This window comes from Limanda limanda, chromosome 20 (assembly GCF_963576545.1).
Source record: "Limanda limanda chromosome 20, fLimLim1.1, whole genome shotgun sequence".
Taxonomy (NCBI): domain Eukaryota; kingdom Metazoa; phylum Chordata; class Actinopteri; order Pleuronectiformes; family Pleuronectidae; genus Limanda; species Limanda limanda.
In genome coordinates, this window is record NC_083655.1 from 1798499 (window position 1) to 1817412 (window position 18914).

Sequence of the window (18914 nt, forward strand, 5' to 3'; positions counted from 1 at the left end):
TCTGATTAATCTCAACAGCTTTTTCACTGTAACGTTTTCATTTTTACCTTAGTTTTTTTCCATAGTTTGTATATTTAGGGCCCGAGCACTGACAGACATGAGGCCTTATTGAAATTGTAAGGATAATTATTATTATTATTCAGGCAAATTAATTGGCTTTTTGAGGGCTTTAATTTGTGACTTTATTTTTGTGTTTCTCTGAAGTTGTACATTATCTGCAGAGTGAAACGTTGTGATGTGATGTCCAGTTGGGTTTTGTAAACGTGCAGCTGCTGTAACAGATTGGACGTTTAAATATTTGCAAATTAAACTGAATCTGAATCCAGCAGTTGGACTCTTGTACAGAATCACGAGACCAGGAGGTGGGATCGGTTATAGTTTTATTGTAAAGTCATGGAAAGTCTTCCCTGCACATCAAATGCATCAGCACTAACAAAGAATGATCAATGGAAGGTAAGAATAAACACATATACAGCTATTCAGCGTAAAACATTAGAAACGTGATTAAGCAACACACGCGAACTAAAACACACAACCTTGTTATAGTGAAACAGATTTCCCCTTTTTAAAAGCTGAACTTGTTAAAAGGAACCCTCGTCTGCGTGGAGGCCAGCAGAGGAGCCGGACACGCCCTCCTCAGGTGTCCTCGTCTCCCTCCTCTGCTCCGCTCGCCTTCCGTCATTCCTCAGCCGGAGTGGCCATCTTGACGAGGCTGTCCTTATCGAACCGGAACAGCCTCCAGCCTTCCTCCTGGGAGAGGTCCTCGGCACCGCGCCCCTTGTAGAAATTGACGGACGACTCGTTGTTCTCCGCCACCACAAACATCATGCCGGAGCAGCGCGTCTTCATCGCCAGCTGCAGGAGGGACACGGGTGAACTGTGAGACACTTTCCTCCAGAAAACGTCTATTCTCACTTTTTCCTATCCAACTACAAACTTGAAGACTAATATTTGTCCTCACTCTAAAAACGAGGATATAAAAGAGGGTCCTGGCCATATGAGCAATATATTTTTAGTCTTGGCGCTTTAAGAATAAGCAGAAAGACTTAAAAATATAAAGAAATGTCTTATTTTTACTTATATCCAACCAGCTTATTGGTACAAGTTGTACGAGAACCAGCGGATGTGTAATGTGTGTATTTCTGGTCTGCGACTGTTGGATTGTTATTCATTGAGGAGATGTCACAACGTAAGAAAACCTCCAAATAAAGAATGAACTGCACTTGTGAATAAAACCAAGTGGTTGCTCCTGACATCCACTTTCTATTCGTCCTGTTTTCTAATTTAGAAACGTACTCACATCACTGAGGTGCCGCAGGATATCGGAGCCGATGCCCAGTCCTGGAAAGAGGGAAATGGGGTTTTAAAGCAGGAAGTAGCTGAGATGTGTTTAAACTCTAGACGAGAACAGGAGTTGTTTTTACCTCTGTACTCATCCATCACGTAGAACTCCTCCAGGTAGAGCTGTTTGCCAACCCAGGGGTCATAAGTAAAGTAGTACATAGCGAAACCCACCACCTTCAGACCTGAGGGAGACAAGGGAGTTCCAGAGATGTTACTACGTTTGTTCTGCCTTCAAGGAGGGAGGAGAAAGAGCTCCGATATAATTCAGGATTCATTCAAAACCCTTTTTAAATAAATGGTTACCTGTGGTTCTCAACCTATAAAAGATGTTCTATCCCATTATTAGCATACCTAGCATTAGCTATATGCTACATTAGCTCAGAGGGATAGCTTTGCCTGTTTACGATATTGCGTGAACTTCCTGTTGAACCTCGTATAAAAATCTCTGCTTACGTACCATCTCCACCTTTCTCTTGGGTTTCAGCGATGATGCAATGGTAAAACGGGGTTTCACCAAAACCATCTTCAAGGAGATCTGCAACGGAGCAACACTTTTTAGCACGAGTAGAAATATGATAATTAGTGCGGGAGAAAAGCCGGAGGTTTAAAAACAACTCACCTTTTTCGGTCAGTCTCACCTGGTGCTCCATCTCCTCGTATTTAGCAAGTTCCTGAAGAGAAGAAGAAAAAACAACAGAGTTAACGTCTAGTACTGAAATCACAATTAATGTCAGTTAATCGATTAGTTGATCAACACAATACAAACCAATACAGTTGTACACTTTATTAAGGTCAATATTGATATTTGAAAATGCAAAATAATTTAAATGAGTCTTTAAAAGATTCTGGGGAAGGGATTTTAGAGCTGAAAAACTAAAATCATGTGTCATTTAATTAAACATCTTGATTATCAGTTACAAACATGGATTGCATCTATGATATATATATCTGTTCATGCACAGGCATGCAGGGTTTTATAAACCAGGAGTTGCAGCCGTTTATAACTTTAACCCTACAAATGTCGTATCTTATTTCAATAACCACATCATTAAACTACACTTGTGAACACGCAGGTCATGTTGAGGCTTCGTTGAATGAGTCTCATCGATCAGATCGATCAGTTGAACCTGATTCATCGATGGGAGAAGTCGAATCAAATGTCTCTTCTGGTCTCTGAGGGGAAACTTCTCGTTTTTCAACCTCTGGTAAATCCCTCAGGACTCTGACAATAATAATAATAAAGAATGTGTTCGTAATTGATGTGTTGACGTGTGTGTAGGTGTGTCACATCAGTGGTTACACAACTGTACCAACAGGTACAGACCATGGGACGGAAGCGTTCTGGGCGGAAGTGAGACCATATTTGGATGGGAGCGGAGAGCTTGTAAACAAAGGCCGAGGACAGTCGGAGGATGTCCGGGTGTTTGTCCCACATCCTCCAGCTCGACGTCCAGAGCTCTGCACCCCCCCACCCGGTCACCTGGTCACCGCTAATCGGTGTAATCCGTCCATGTGAGGCCTCGGCTGGCTGCTTTCGTCAGAGCTAGCTGTGGCTAACGGAGCTAGCCGGAAAATAACTGGGCTCGCTAAGGCTAACTAAGCTAGCTGGAGCTAACTGAGCTGGCTAAATATAACTGCGCTAGATAAGCGAGCTAGCCTGGTTCGGACCGGGCAGCTGGATTCAACCCGGGCGACCTGACGTGCACTCGAACCCTCGCTTCCGGTGTGGCCCACCTACCTTCACCAGTCGTAATATATCAGACACGTCCCTTGGTTCAGCCTTTCGCAGCGTATACTCCATTTTCTCCTTTTACTCTTCTTGCCTTTCGTGAGAAGTCCTCTGTATGTGAAGTGAAAGATTAGATATTTCTTCATTCGCTTCTCAGTGGCTTTTCCCCCACAGTCAGCCTCGGGTCCGGACGCGCACGTCGAGTCAGGAACATCCAGTAAGAGTCGCCCTCGGCCGGGTCGCTGCCGTCAAACTATCCCCGGCTTTGTTTACCTCTCCGCTTTTATACCCGGCCCCAGCTGCGAGCCGATTGGCTGGCCGGGCTCCAGGCTCAGGCTGGGGACCAATTAGCGGCGCTCTCCGCTCGCAACGGACCAATTAGCGTCGGAGGACCGTTGACGTTTGTTTTCATTCTGTCATAAGATCTTTGTTTTGATGGCGGAGACAGAAACTCAGGAACCAGTTTGTTGCTTAGAGAGAAACCAGCACAATTTGCATAATTACTGATGTTTAGTTAATTAAAGTAAATATTAGTACAAATGTCCCCGGTGCATTGATAACATCAACTCACATAGAAAAACAGTTAGTGTGAAGAACAACTATCAGACGTGTCTGTAGGTTCTGAAGGCAGCTTCTGTAGCTCAGTGTCAAAAGACTCTGTGGCAAGTCAAACTCCTGCAGGGAAATAGATAGACAGACAAACACAGGAGCAGCAGCAGTGGGATTTTCCACCCTCTCAGACAGCAAGGCCAGTTAAGGTCAGGCTGTATCAGGGTTACACCTCGAGAATGCAGTGTTGGAAATCTGCACATCCCAACCACGGGTTACACAACACAGAAGATTGATCAGCAAGTTTTAGTTTGGGTCAAGGTCCAGCAAACACAAGCTAGTAAACAACAGCTTCTTGTGTTCGACCCCCTCTGACCCGAGCAGGCAAACACCTTTCCTCAGCTCCAGGTTGAAATGCACATTTCATCCTATACATGTGTCATCTCTAAATGTTATGGAGACTCTTCCAGAGCCACATCAGACATTATGAAACTGGTGTCCTGAACTATAGCACCACAAAGACACTTAATGCACTAAAACGTTTTAGGTTATATGATATTTACTGCCAGATCTTGAACTTGCAGCAGGACCCAGAACCAAAACAAATGCTTCGTCGCCCACCACCCCCCTCCCTCTGTGTTCTCAGCAAGGAATTACCTTTACAGCCAATGGGATTGTGCACAACAATAAACACACTGAATGACTGAATGAGAGTAAAAACAAGCCAGCTGGCTGCTGGTCAGAGTGGTGCTGCTGTCAGTTTCCAAGCCTCCGTTCTCACTTTGAGGTTATTAAAACGTATTTATTTCAGGGCTGACCTTACTGCTGTTGACACGATCACAATCAGAATCAGGTTTATTGCCGGTAGGTTTACACACAGATGGAATTAGCTGGGCAGCACAAAGCCCCACACTGCACCATGAATAGCGTGTTTAAGATCATTACAATAGTTTTGCTCTGTGAAGCTCAGAGGATGTTTTCACAGTTTCTGTTTGAGTCAGACTGAACTCAGGGAAGAAGAAGAAGCCTGACAGACTGAACTCAGGGAAGAGGAAGAAGCCTGACAGACTGAACTCAGGGAAGTAGTAGAAGAGTGACAGACTGAACTCAGGGAAGAAGCGGAGGCCTGACAGTCTGAACTCAGGGAGTAAAAGAAGCCTGACAGTCTGAATCAGGGAAGAAGTAGAATCCTGACAGACTGAACTCAGGGAAGTAGAAGAAGCCTGACAGACTGAACTCAGGGAAATAGAAGAAGCCTGACAGACTGAACTCAGGGAGTAGAAGAAGCCTGACAGACTTAACTCAGGGAAGAAGTGGAAGAAGCCTGACAGACTTAACTCAGGGAAGAAGTGGAAGAAGCCTGACAGACTGAACTCAGGGAAGAAGAGGAAGAAGCCTGACAGACTAAACTCAGGGAAGAAGAGGAAGGAGCCTGACAGACTGAACTCAGGGAAGAGGAGGAAGAAGTCTGACAGACTGAACCCAGGGAATCCAAGTCCCTGAAACGGTGCGTGTGAGGTCATCGTGTAGTGGGCGGGGCCTGGACACAAGGCGGAAGTGTTGACTCAGACTCTGAAGCTCTGAATAACCAGGTCGTGGCTCCTCGCTCCCAGAGACTTCCTGTGCTTCTCATCTTTGTTTCTCACGGTCTTCTTCTTCCTCCGGACACCGGAAGCTGCTGCTGTGTCACCGCGGACTGAACATGTTCTCCCCCAGGTCAGTGGAAAGCTAACCGGCTAACTGCTAGCATAGCCACAGAGCAGCTAACGATGCTAAACCTGCTCATGAATCTGATGAATGTTCCCTCCGGCGCTTTGCCGTCACTTATCTTTAAGTTCCCTTTAAGTTCCCTTTAACTTCCCTTATGTACAGGAGGTGAAGAGAACAGCCAAACCTGGAAATAGCCAGGTCCGAACGGGGGGGGGGTTGTTGACACAGAGGGTGTGTCCTCTGTCACAATCAAGATCCAGCATGTATACTGTCTCACCTGTAATACTAGTACAACCATTAGATACAAGTACAACCAAGTGATACAAGTACAACCATGTGATTCAAGTACAACCATGTGATTCAAGTACAACCATGTGATTCAAGTACAAGTACAACCATGAGATACAAGTACAACCAAGTGATACAAGTACAACCATGAGATACAAGTTCAACCATGAGATACAAGTACAACCATGAGATACAAGTACAACCATGTGGTACAAGTACAACCTTGAGATACAAGTACAACCATGATAAACAAGTACAACCATGAGATACAAGTACAACCATGAGATACAATTACAAACATGAGATACAAGTACAACGGTTGATACAAGTACAACCATGAGATACAAGTACAAACATGAGATACAAGTACAACGGTTGATACAAGTACAACCATGAGGTACAAGTACAACCATGATATACAAGTACAACCATGTGGTACAAGTACAACCATGAGATACAAGTTCAACCATGAGATACAAGTACAACCATGAGATACAAGTACAACCATGTGGTACAAGTACAACCATGAGATACAAGTACAACCATGTGGTACAAGTACAACCATGAGATACAAGTACAACCTTGAGATACAAGTACAACCATGATAAACAAGTACAACCATGAGATACAAGTACAACCATGAGATACAAGTACAAACATGAGATACAAGTACAACGGTTGATACAAGTACAACCATGAGGTACAAGTACAACCATGATATACAAGTACAACCATGATATACAACCATGAGATACAACTACAACGGTTGATACAAGTACAACCATGAGATACAAGTACAACCATGAGATACAAGTACAACCATGAGATACAAGTACAACGGTTGATACAAGTACAACCATGTCATACAATTACAAACATGAGATACAAGTACAACCATGACATACAAGTACAACCTTGACATACAAGTACAACCATGTGATTCAAGTACAACCATGTGATTCAAGTACAACGGTTGAGACAAGTACAACCATTAGATACAAGTACAACCATGAGATACAACCATGAGATAAAAGTACAACCATGAGATAAAAGTACAACCATGAGATACAAGTACAACCATGTGATACAAGTACAACCATGTGATACAAGTACAACTATGAGATACAAGTACAACCATGAGAAACAAGTACAACCATGAGATAAAAGTACAACCATGAGATACAAGTACAACCATGAGATACAAGTACAACCATGATAAACAAGTACAACCATGAGATACAAGTACAACCATGAGATACAAGTACAACCATGAGGTACAAGTACAACCATGATATACAAGTACAACCATGATATACAACCATGAGATACAACTACAACAGTTGATACAAGTAAAACCATGAGATACAAGTACAACCATGAGATACAAGTACAACGGTTGATACAAGTACAACCATGTCATACAATTACAAACATGAGATACAAGTACAACGGTTGATACAAGTACAACCATGACATACAAGTACAACCTTGACATACAAGTACAACCATGTGATTCAAGTACAACGGTTGAGACAAGTACTACCATTAGATACAAGTACAACCATGAGATACAACCATGAGATACAAGTACAACCATGAGATACAAGTACAACCATGAGATACAAGTACAACCATGTGATACAAGTACAACCATGTGATACAAGTACAACCATGAGAAACAAGTACAACCATGATATACAAGTACAACCAGTGTTTCCCCTACCATTCTATTAGGGGGGCGCTGCGCCCCCCCAACGGCACCTCCCGCCCCCCCTGGAAGGTCAAGTTAATTATTTATTTTATTTTTTATTTTTTAATATGGCGCCAGATTTCTACATAAATCATTTTAAGTTACATTTCCTATAAAACAGATCTATAGTTTGCATTTCTGTCTCGACATGGTCGCGCGGTTAGATCTCTCCTCTGCTCTCTGTATCACACACACAGACATGTGGTGACCAACCTCCCACCAGCGACATAGAGCATCCATCTGGAAACATGTCGCATGAACCACCTGAGAAGCAGTTCAAAATATCCGTGTTTTTTAAACGCTCCCAGGTGGTGATGGTAACAGCCACTCTCCTGTGAGGAGCAGCTCTCCTGCTCCGGGTCCGAGTTCAGAGAAGAGCCTGAGTGCTGCACGCCCGGCCCCAGACAAGAATCTGCTCAGTCACCACCGGATGACAGGTTCTGACCCAGCTTGGCTGTCAGAGGGGAAATCTCCCCCTGGTTGTACAAGACTGATCTTGATAATTTAAGTATTACACCGGAAGCCGAAGCGCCGCGCTGTACAAATATCTGTACTTTCTACTTCTTACATTCTCAAAACTGGCTCGTGACTTGAGCGGCGGAGGTTGGCGCAACGTGCAGCTTTACACACGGCGCACCTCTCTCTCTCTCTCTCTCTCTCTCTCTCTCTCTCTCTCTCTCGCTCTCTCTCGCTCTCTCGCTCCTGCAGGAGCTCGGTTCAGTCTTTATTATTAGGGCCCAGGCACTGACAGACGTGAGGCCCTATTGAAATTGTAAGGATTATTATTCAGGCAAATTAATTTTCTTTTTGAGGGCTTTTATTAGGTGACTTTACATAATTTTTGAAGGTATTCCTTTTTCGATTCACATTCGTTTTCCCTTTCCTGCTTCGTGTCAACATCTGCACATAAATACATAGCTCAAAGCAGCAAGTGGTTAACTTTTCTTAAAGAAATATTGGAAGTAGTTGGTTTAAACAAAAACTGTTGGCAAATAGACTATCATTGGTTGGTCGTGTCTACTTAGTCTTACACGTCCACGTAAACAAAACAAACAGATTTAAAACAAGTCGAGATGGAAAAACAAACAACACAACCAATTATATAAGCAAACGCAAAAACAACTTTCAGCCAACACAACCAAAAACAAACACTGTGTCGTGGACTACTACTACTGCATATTCACGCACACAATTCATTTTTTTAATGGACCTCCCAAATGGAACCCTGGGTAATCAGGCCCAGTTTTCCACTCACTATAATGCCAATATAATTTTTGCAAAGATATTATATATCTATATATTGCCAATTCCGATCCTCAGTCGCCCTTTGTGCTGACTCAACACAACTTAGAAGCTGTTGAGTCTTTATATATGTATTGTACAAACTGGCTAATGTGTACAACTTCAAGCAGGGTTGTGTCTTCACTTTGTCGTCCCTACAGGCAAGATACCCTACAGGTGTATTGTCACCCTGCTGGAAACAAATGCAAACACAACCGCAGGCCCATTCAGTGAAGAGAGTCTAATGATAAATAAACAGGCTTACATGTAGATGAGAGGACAAGCTGGCGGGCAGGTATACAGGCAGGTAAACATCCAGGCAGTTACACAATACAGCTAATAGACACAAAAGGTTAATTTGGTCTATTAGTGTTCTTAGGTAGAATCAAGAGGAACTTGTTTATTCTGTTGTGTTGATTCTTTGTTGTCGCTAGAAGTTCAGATCGATTGTCCAATACTATTTTAACCTCAGCATCTCGGGTTCAAAATTTGTAAAATTATACATTATATATATAGTGTTGTTATAATTTTTTAGTCAGTTGAAATTAAATTTGGTACTTGTACTTTTACTTTTGATACTTAAGTACATTTCAACACCAGATACTTTTGATACTTAAGTACATTTAATATGAGCAACTCTAAGACTTTAACTCAAGTCATTTTCTGACGGGTGACTTTTACTTTAACCGGAGTCACTTTCAAGTAAGATATCTGTACTTTTACTAAAGTATGGCTTTCAAGTACTTTATACACCACTGTTTTTAAGAATGTTATGTCGCATACGTACACAGCATAAACAGGCAGTTGTGAGAGGAAACCAGACCCGGCCATTTATAGTCTCCCTTCCAGTCCTACAGAAGGGACAAACTGGACAAACACATGACGTCCTCTGAGCATCACAGAATAGCCTGTCACTCCGAAATCCAATGTACAGTTCAAAATCATTAAAAGAAACACAAGAAACCCCCCCCCCAAAGCTGTAAACCTAGGGGAAACACTGACAACCATGTGGTACAAGTACAACTATATGATTCAAGTACAACCATGAGATACAAGTACAACCATGTGATACAAGTACAACCATGATATACAAGTACAACCATGAGATACAAGAACAACGGTTGATACAAGTACAACCATGAGATACAAGAACAACCATGTGGTACAAGTACGACCATGATATACAAGTACAACCATGAGATACAAGTACAACCATGATATACAAGTACAACCATGTGGTACAAGTACAAGCATATGATTCAAGTACAACGGTTGATACAAGTACAACCATGAGATACAAGTACAACCATGAGATACAAGAACAACCATGTGGTACAAGTACGACCATGAGATACAAGAACAACCATGTGGTACAAGTACGACCATGATATACAAGTACAACCATATGATTCAAGTACAACGGTTGATACAAGTACAACCATGAGATACAAGTACAACCATGTGATACAAGTACAACCATGATATACAAGTACAACCATGTGATTCAAGTACAATACAATAAATGAGAAATGAAGGATGGAACGACTTGGGCCTAGTTTGTGTTGTTAAAGAAGGATTGTTGTTGTGTTTGTGTCGTTAAAGAAGGAATTGTGTTGTGTTTGTGTCGTTAAAGAAGGAATGTTGTTGTGTTTGTGTCGTTAAAGAAGGAATGTTGTTGTGTTTGTGTCGTTAAAGAAGGAATGTTGTTGTGTTTGTGTCGTTAAAGAAGGAATGTTGTTGTGTTTGTGTTGTTAAAGAAGGAATGTTGTTGTGTTTGTGTTGTTAAAGAAGGAATGTTGTTGTGTTTGTGTTGTTAAAGAAGGAATGTTGTTGTGTTTGTGTTGTTAAAGAAGGAATGTTGTTGTGTTTGTGTTGTTAAAGAAGGAATGTTGTTGTGTTTGTGTTGTTAAAGAAGGAATGTTGTTGTGTTTGTGTTGTTAAAGAAGGAATGTTGTTGTGTTTGTGTTGTTAAAGAAGGAATGTTGTTGTGTTTGTGTTGTTAAAGAAGGAATGTTGTTGTGTTTGTGTTGTTAAAGAAGGAATGTTGTTGTGTTTGTGTTGTTAAAGAAGGATTGTGTTTGTGTTTGTGTTGTTAAATGAAACGCTTCCTTGAGGTCATGTGACTCTGTTCTGTGAAGGTCTGCGTCTGTTTGACCTGAGCTGTGGAGCTCCTGTGACGATGCTGACCTCTGGTGACCTGATGAGTGTCGGTCTGCTCAGCTGTTCCCTGTGCACAGATCAGATTCAACAGCTATAATTAGAAGAGGAAGATTAGTGGGGGGGGGGGTGGGGGGGGGTCTGGCCTCCTTGATCTTTGAGGTCATCCTGGGTTTTGTTTGTTCTCTGGAAAGAGGAGAGGATCTGCAGTATGGGTTTTTAAAGATCTAGTCCACATGTGCATTTGATCCTATATGCAACATTGACCGTTGAGCATGAAATCCCCCCCCCCCACTCCTCATATGTGTGATTTCCTTCCTGTGTACCGATGTTAAACGGTTTCTGGTTTGCGTGTCGTCCGCAGGTTCCTGCTGCTCCGCTCGGCCGCCTCCTTGACGACCAGGTCTCTCTGCACCGGGGGGGTGTCGCCGGGGGGCCGAGCGCCGGACATGGCTGAGGGTAAGACCCCCAGCCGCTTTGAAGTTGATAGATAGATAGATAGATAGATAGATAGATAGATGGATAGATGGATAGATAGATAGATAGATAGATAGATAGATAGATAGATAGATAGATAGATAGATAGATAGATAGATAGATAGATAGATAGATAGATAGATTGATACATTGATACATAGATACATAGATAGATAGATAGATAGATAGATAGATAGATAGATAGATAGATAGATAGATAGATAGATAGATAGATAGATTACTTTATTCATCCCCGAAGGGAAATTGCCGGTATATTTGAATACAATAAAATACAAAACAATAGAATAAAATTAAAAATATTGAGGTAGAAAGAATAAAAACAGAAACACAAGATAAATAGGTAGATAAGGTGCAGTGGCAAGATGATGGTAATAATACTGATGATATGATGGTAATGTTATTGTTAGACAGTATATAAAAATAGTACAGTATATATAGTATATAATAAAACATAATATATATTTATATATGATAGTAATTATACCAATATAATAGCAGTATATAGTAATAATGGCAGCAACAGTATATATAATAACAATAGTAGTAATAATATAATAATAATAATTATAATTATAACATGTACACATGTATAAATATGTGTATATAGACTTATATATACAAAGAATATACAGAGAGACTGATCATATGTATTTTAACGGTTTACATACAGAATAAATGACTATTTGTTGTTATTTGTGATGTTTCTCTTTGTTCAACACGTTGTTTCCACATCTATCATCTGAGTGTCAGCGATCAAATTACATATTTTGATTTGCTTTTTAATTTTGCACAGCTTGTGTGTGTCCTGTGTTCCTTGTAGTTCAGTACTTCCTGATCGACGGCACAGTTTCACTCAGGCTTCATGCAGGATGTCGGTCCCACCTCCAACCGCATCATGTTTTTATATCTGTAAATGTAAAGTGTAAAATGCTGGTCAACCAACACTGGTTTCCTGTGTGATCTCTGCTTAACGGAGTAAACTGGTGACATTATTAACGTTTGTGTGAATGATCCCAAATCGGTTCCTCTCCTTGTCCCCCCCCCTGACCTTTCCACATGGTATTAAATCCTGTTTGTTTCTCCGCAGGAAATCCACTTTTACACGTGTCCAACGGTGTGTGTTGGTAAACTCAGACAAATCTTAACCACCTGTCCATCTGCTCTTAATCCTGCTAATTTACTGAGGAATGTCCGTCTTTCTGTCCGTCCGTCTTTCTGTCCCTCCGTCTGTCCTTTGAGTTTCTTGACCATCACTCCTCCAGTTGACTTCACACCTGCAGTGTCTTCTGTGAAGCATTGTGGACGAGTGGTTCTCCAGACCTTGTCCACGTTCATTCTAAGTTTCACCTGCTGTGATGTCACTGGCTGTGACCCTTTATGACGTCATCAGTACTTTTGCATGTTTCTCCATTTTCTTTTACCGGCCGTCCACCTTGTTTCTCGTAGAGCAGCTTCTCACCGAGCACCAGGTCTGACTCTGGGACTAACGACCTCTCTCTGCTCCACAGTGGAGCTCACCTCTCCTTCAGCCTTGGTTGGTGACGTCTGTTTTTCTTCCTCTGTGCCGCTGAGTTTCAGTATTTTGTTGCAGCTGGTTCCAACAAGATATTTTTCCGCATCAGACCACCTCTCTTCTCTGTGTTGTCTTATATTGTCTCACAATGTAACACAGAAAATCCACAGACGCACAAGTTCTGACTGATTCTTCTGTGTTTTCAGTGCGAAACAGGCTGAGGGAAATCGTAGGAGCTTCCACCAACTGGAGGTACTGAAGCAGAGCCGTGTTATCAGCTGTTTAGTTACCGTCTCCAAGGAGGTTATGTTTTCACACGTGTTCGTTTGTTTGATTATGAGCAGAATTACACAAAATCCACTCAGACTGAATCACTTCATTTCAGTTCATATGTTACTGTTAAATTTACATTTTTAACCTTAAATATTTCAGTTTTTCTAAACCTTTCATTTAAAACAACACATAAACTTTACGAAGAAGTAGATATTTACCAGGGAGTGTATCTTTAAGGTCTTTATATGAAAGGAAATGTGATTTCTAATCCCCTCCACAGTGACCACCAGCACGCCATGACAGAGCGAGTGTCGCTGTCGTCCATGTTGGCGAAGTCTCAGCAGGACCTTCCAGCAAAGACCATGAAGGACAGCTACCTGGAGGTGCACCTGCCTCTGGGCTCCGAGCCACAGCTCCGAGAGAAATACCTGACCTTCCACAACACTGTCAGGTGTGCACAAACACACACACACAAACACACACACACACACACACTTTTGTCCTCATATCACCACTTACAAATAACCGTGACAGAATTTCCCCCGTCTCTAAATCATCGTCTGTTTTCTCTCAGGTTTGGTAGAATCCTGGAGGACTTGGACAGTTTAGCAGGTGTCGTATGAAGAATACCATTATATTATATATTACAATACCATTATATGTTACTCAATCAGACGCCAGAACATTGTCTTTCCTGTTTCCCTCCTCAGTCCTCATATCTTACTCCCACACCCACAACCCGGCGCTGAAGAGGACTCCTCTGTCTATCGTCACAGCTCTGGTGGACAAAATAGGTGAGAGTGTTTCTCAGTCTGTGTTGGATCGCACCACAGTTTGATTTGTTTGATCCTGATTGTGAGTTTGGCTCTCAGTCGTATTTATTAATCTGCCAGGAAATTTATGATCTATAAAATGTCAGAATATAGTGGAAAGAAAGACGAAGAGAAGACCAACATCCAAACCCACAGATATTCAGTTTAATATAATAGAAAGAGAACCAGTGAACGCTCTGACTGAGACACTAGAACCTTTCTGTCATGCTTCCTTAAAAAAGACCAAAGCAATTAATCAGTGAGTTTCATCTTCGGTTGATCAAATGATTGTTTTAGCTCAAGACATCAGAATTTTCTTCTACTCATAACCTCACGGTCCTCAAATAATAATAATAAAAATGATTTTGTTTGACTCTTGTCTCAAGTAACTGAATTCATTTTGCAGATTTTCTTAGTTTAATATTTCTGAGATAAATATTTTTGGGATCTGGACATTTTAAGGCGTCACCTCAGAACTGAGGAAACTGTGAAGGACGTTTTAAAATCAAAACTGATTCTTAAAAAGTCAAAGTTGTCTCTGTGGTTCCATGTTAGAGGCACATTAATGTATTTTTCTCTGTTGGTCAGACATGAGGCAGCACGTCATCTATCCTGACTGCGACATCAAGTTCACTGGTCATGTGACCTGGGTGGGAAAGACGTCTATTGAAGCCAAGATGCACATGTCACAGGTGGACACCTTCAACCTGCCTGCACCACAGATGTATAGAGGAATAAGAATATGTCTCTTAATGTAACTTTGTCTCTTCCTCCAGTATCGTGATGGAGCTTATTCCCCAGTTCTGGACGCCACGTTCGTCATGGTGGCTCGGGACCCAGAGAACAAGAGGTAAGAACCACAGGATGAAACTCATCGTCCACTGACCATCTCAGAAACATCTCCACCTTGAGACTCCTTCCTCCCTCGACTCCTGTTCTCTGTGCTGAATTCCAGGGCAGCGTTTGTAAATCCACTGAAGCCTGCGGGATCAGACGAGGACATGATTTTCCAGGAAGGAGAAGGTACGGCGAGATTTTATTACCTCGGTGAAAATTGTATACAATGAACTTTTCTGTCCTTCTCTTCTCTGAATTGTTTGTGCTTCCAGCTAATAAAACACGCCGAGTGGAGCTGAGCACAGCATCGCTGCTGAAGGTTGCACCCACGGACGAGGAGAGGAAGATCGTGCACAGTCTGTTCCTCAACACCCTGGACACGAAGTACGGCTGAGATACAAAGACTCTTTACATCTGCTCCACAACAATCCCTTTAAGTTCCTTCTGTAGAGCCATGACCAAGACGATAGATAGATAGATAGATAGATAGATAGATAGATAGATAGATAGATAGATAGATAGATAGATAGATAGATAGATAGATAGATAGATAGATAGATAGATAGATAGATAGATAGATAGATAGATAGATAGATAGATAGATAGATAGATAGATAGATAGATAGATAGATAGATAGATAGATAGATAGATAGATAGATTACTTTATTCATCCCCGAAGGGAAATTAAGTTGTCATAGCAGCCGGTATATTTGAATACAATAAAATACAATACAATACAATAAAATTAAAAATATTGAGGTAGAAAGAATAAAAAACAGAAGCACAAGATAAAATACAATAAAATAGGTAGATAAGGTGCAGTGGCAAGATGATGGTAATACTGATGATATGATGGTAATGGTATTGTTAGACAGTATATAAGAATTGTACAGTATATATAGTATATAATATAACATAATATATATTTATATATGATAGTAATTATACCAATATAAAAGCAGTATATGGTAATAATGTCAGCAACAGTATATATAATAGTAATGGCGGTATAATAATAGTAATTATAACATGTACACATGTATAAATATGTGTATATAGACTTATATATACAAAGAATATACAGAGAGTATGATATAATATATGATATATAGTAGAGGTATAAATATAAGTATTTGACTATACAATAGATAATATAATATACTATGAGTGTAAGAATATGTAGACAGAGTGTGCAAAAGACAATATTATTGTATAAAATGATATATAATATCAATATGGTGTATATGAACACATATCACGTATGATGTGAAGTAAGTGTATATGGAGCGGAGTGTTGTACAGGATCCACAGAGCAGGAGACAGGTTTAGTGCAGTTCTGTGATGGTGGCTCTGACAGAGGGGGAGGAGTTGTACAGAAACTTAGAAACTAGATGAATCATATTTGTTTTAAAATGTGTAATTATACTTTATACGTTTACTATGCGTCTTCTCCTGCAGGACGGTCAGCTTCAGCTCCAGAGTTCTGCCTCCGAACTCGGTGTGGATGGAAGACGCCAAACTGAAAGGACTGGAGATCTGCCACCCTCAGGTGAGAGGAGGAACATCTGGAGAACAAAGACAGAGAGGACGTCTGAGGCTTGATGTTTCTACGTTTTTACAAAACGAAAAGGCCTGTCGCTGAGGTCGTGTCTGTCACTCATGCACGTTGTTTACAGTATAAATCGGTCGTGGATCTGAGGTCTGTTGTTCTCTGAGTGTATTTTGCTTTGAGCAGGAGAGGAACATCTTCAACAGGATATTCGGAGGTTTTCTGATGAGAAAGGCGTACGAGCTGGGTTGGGCCAACGCCAGCTCCTACGGGTGAGAGAGGGATAGTCATGCTTGATGTTTAGAACGATAATCATAGGATCTTTGTTTGGTGCTAATTGACAAACCAAGTGACATCATCTCTCCTGCTGTGCGGCAGAGGATGTCGACCCCGCCTGGTGGCTGTTGATGATATCCTGTTCCAGAAACCTGTGGATATCGGCTCTTTGCTGCTGCTAAATTCACAGGTTGGAGAGTGTGTGTGTGTGTGTGTGTGTGTGTAGGTTTCTGTCAGGCAGTAATTGTTAACACCAGTGACTTTGTGTGTTTCAGGTGTGTTACACACAGGGGAAGTACATCCAGGTCAGAGTTCACAGCGAGGTGTTCGACCCGCTCACCCGCCAACACAACACCACCAACGTCTTCCACTTCACCTTTGTTTCCGACCGTGACGTCCCCAGCATCATCCCCAAGACATATGGAGGTAGACAGACACACACACACACACACACACACACACACACACACACACACACACACACACACACACACACACACACACACACACACACACAAACAACTTCAACTGAAAATCGAGTCACCACAACATTTGTAATTCACATCAAATACCAGCTTCAGAGAAATCCTAATATTAAATAAATACATTTTCAAACACATGAACACATATATAAGGTAAAAAATGTTCATATGAATATATAAATAAAATGTGTATAGCATATTAATTTACATTTTTGATCTATAAATACAGTTAACATGGGAGTAAATATTAATAACGGGGTAAAATCATGAAGAAACAAAGAAATTAAGGAATAAAATCACAAATTAATTAAGTCTGGCAATAGATTTGAGAGTAAAGCATATATAAATTTATCGAGCAATAATTATTTAAGTAAATTGAAAAATATATAAAACAACAGAAATAAATCAATGCGAGAAATTAAACGAAAAATTATGTAGAAATACATATATGAATAAAATATATAAATATTATAGGGAAAGCAATAGTATAATAAATTAAGACTGTTATTGATATTATTTTTAAACAGTGGTGGTAAGTAACGAAGTAGAAATACTTCGTTACTGTACTTAAGTAGATTTTTCACATATCTGTACTATACTTGAGTATTTATTTTCCTGACGACTTTTTACTTTTACTCTTTACATTTGAGCACAAATACCAGCTTCAGAGAAATCCTCTCTGCTTCAGCTACATGAGTAAAAAGATAAACAGTCGTTTCTGATCCATTTTTCATAAGTAGCAGATTTTGATGCTGATGTTTTGTTCCTGTCTGACAGAGTCCATGTTGTACCTGGACGGAAAGAGACACTTTAACCAAACAGTGGAGGCCTGAGGGATCACGCTCAGAACTTCCTGCCAAAGCCTTTCAGCGTCTGACAAGCGAGTGTGTGCGAGAGTGTGTGTAAGAGTGTGTATGTGTGTGTATGCAGATAATTCCATGTACTTCCCTCATACTGTATATCACGACTAGCTCATTTATTTTCCACAACCCAGATGGTCGCTGTTTCTGATTCCTGTTACATTCTTTGTTCTGGTGGTTTTACAGTTCTGGTTGTTTGGAGCACAGACGCATTTTCAATGATTTTTTTTTTTAATTGTTTCTGTCACACTTGTAAGCAGCGTCAGAAAAACACAAGTGTTGTGTTTCACGACCAGTCGGAGTTTACAGCGTCTCAGCAGGACTGGAGAACTGACCTTGTTGTAACCTCATATATTCACTATGTGCATGGATTTATATCACAATATGTTATATTTTATATTCCTCTGTTGCTGACTGTATAACACTCATTTACTTTGCTTTTTTTTTATATGGAACAAGGCGCTTGATCATGATTGTGTCAGATTGCTGCCAGAGGAACGTTGGCATCATATATTCTTTGCCTTACAAATACAATAAATACATTTTTATTTATCTTGACTTTGTTGTTGTGTGTTTTGTTTTCATCACATTTTAATGCAAGTCATTACTGGAAGATGTCATTGTTTATTGTTACTTACTTATATTATTACTTCTCACTGCAACAGACCAGCACTGATCCATCATCATCAAAACAGGTTGATATTTGGAAATAAATACATTTTCAAACACATATATTTTTACACTGTTAACAGGTTTTTTTTTGTAGTTTTTCCTGACTCTTGTTGACGGTTTAGGACAGAGGACGCCATGTTAAAGCCCTATGAGACGAATTGTGATTTGTGAATATGGGCTATACAAATAAAATTTGATTGATTGATATAAGGTAAAAAATGTTCATATGAATATGTAAATAATAAAGCTTGGTTCAGTCTGTATTATTAGGGCCCGAGCACTGACAGGCACTGACAGACGTGAGGCCCTATTGAAATTGTAAGGATAATTATT

At 40.6% G+C, this 18914-nt stretch overlaps 2 protein-coding genes across 3 annotated transcripts; one reads left to right on the forward strand and one right to left on the reverse strand.

Annotated features, from left to right (window-relative positions):
• Window positions 1-363: 363 nt before the first annotated feature.
• LOC133026707 (diamine acetyltransferase 1-like) lies at window positions 364-3315 on the reverse strand. Its single transcript, XM_061093633.1, has 6 exons — window positions 3083-3315; window positions 1964-2015; window positions 1802-1879; window positions 1425-1526; window positions 1301-1341; window positions 364-855 (listed from the first exon to the last, which is right to left on the reverse strand). The coding sequence occupies exons 1-6, from the start codon at window positions 3143-3145 to the stop codon at window positions 679-681; spliced, it is 513 nt and encodes a 170-aa protein (XP_060949616.1). The 5' UTR covers window positions 3146-3315; the 3' UTR covers window positions 364-678.
• A 1855-nt stretch (window positions 3316-5170) lies between these two features.
• On the forward strand, window positions 5171-18467 carry acot9.1 (acyl-CoA thioesterase 9, tandem duplicate 1). Of its 2 annotated transcripts, XM_061093696.1 has the most exons (16): window positions 5171-5338; window positions 11173-11267; window positions 12394-12420; window positions 13026-13071; window positions 13373-13543; window positions 13667-13704; window positions 13803-13886; window positions 14493-14596; window positions 14681-14754; window positions 14860-14927; window positions 15014-15125; window positions 16201-16291; window positions 16478-16563; window positions 16670-16757; window positions 16843-16993; window positions 17827-18467. In XM_061093696.1, the coding sequence occupies exons 1-16, from the start codon at window positions 5325-5327 to the stop codon at window positions 17880-17882; spliced, it is 1305 nt and encodes a 434-aa protein (XP_060949679.1). In that variant the 5' UTR covers window positions 5171-5324; the 3' UTR covers window positions 17883-18467. The 2 variants fall into 2 exon arrangements, with proteins under 2 accessions (XP_060949679.1, XP_060949680.1); XM_061093697.1 differs by lacking the exon at window positions 12394-12420.
• The last annotated feature ends 447 nt before the right edge of the window (window positions 18468-18914 follow it).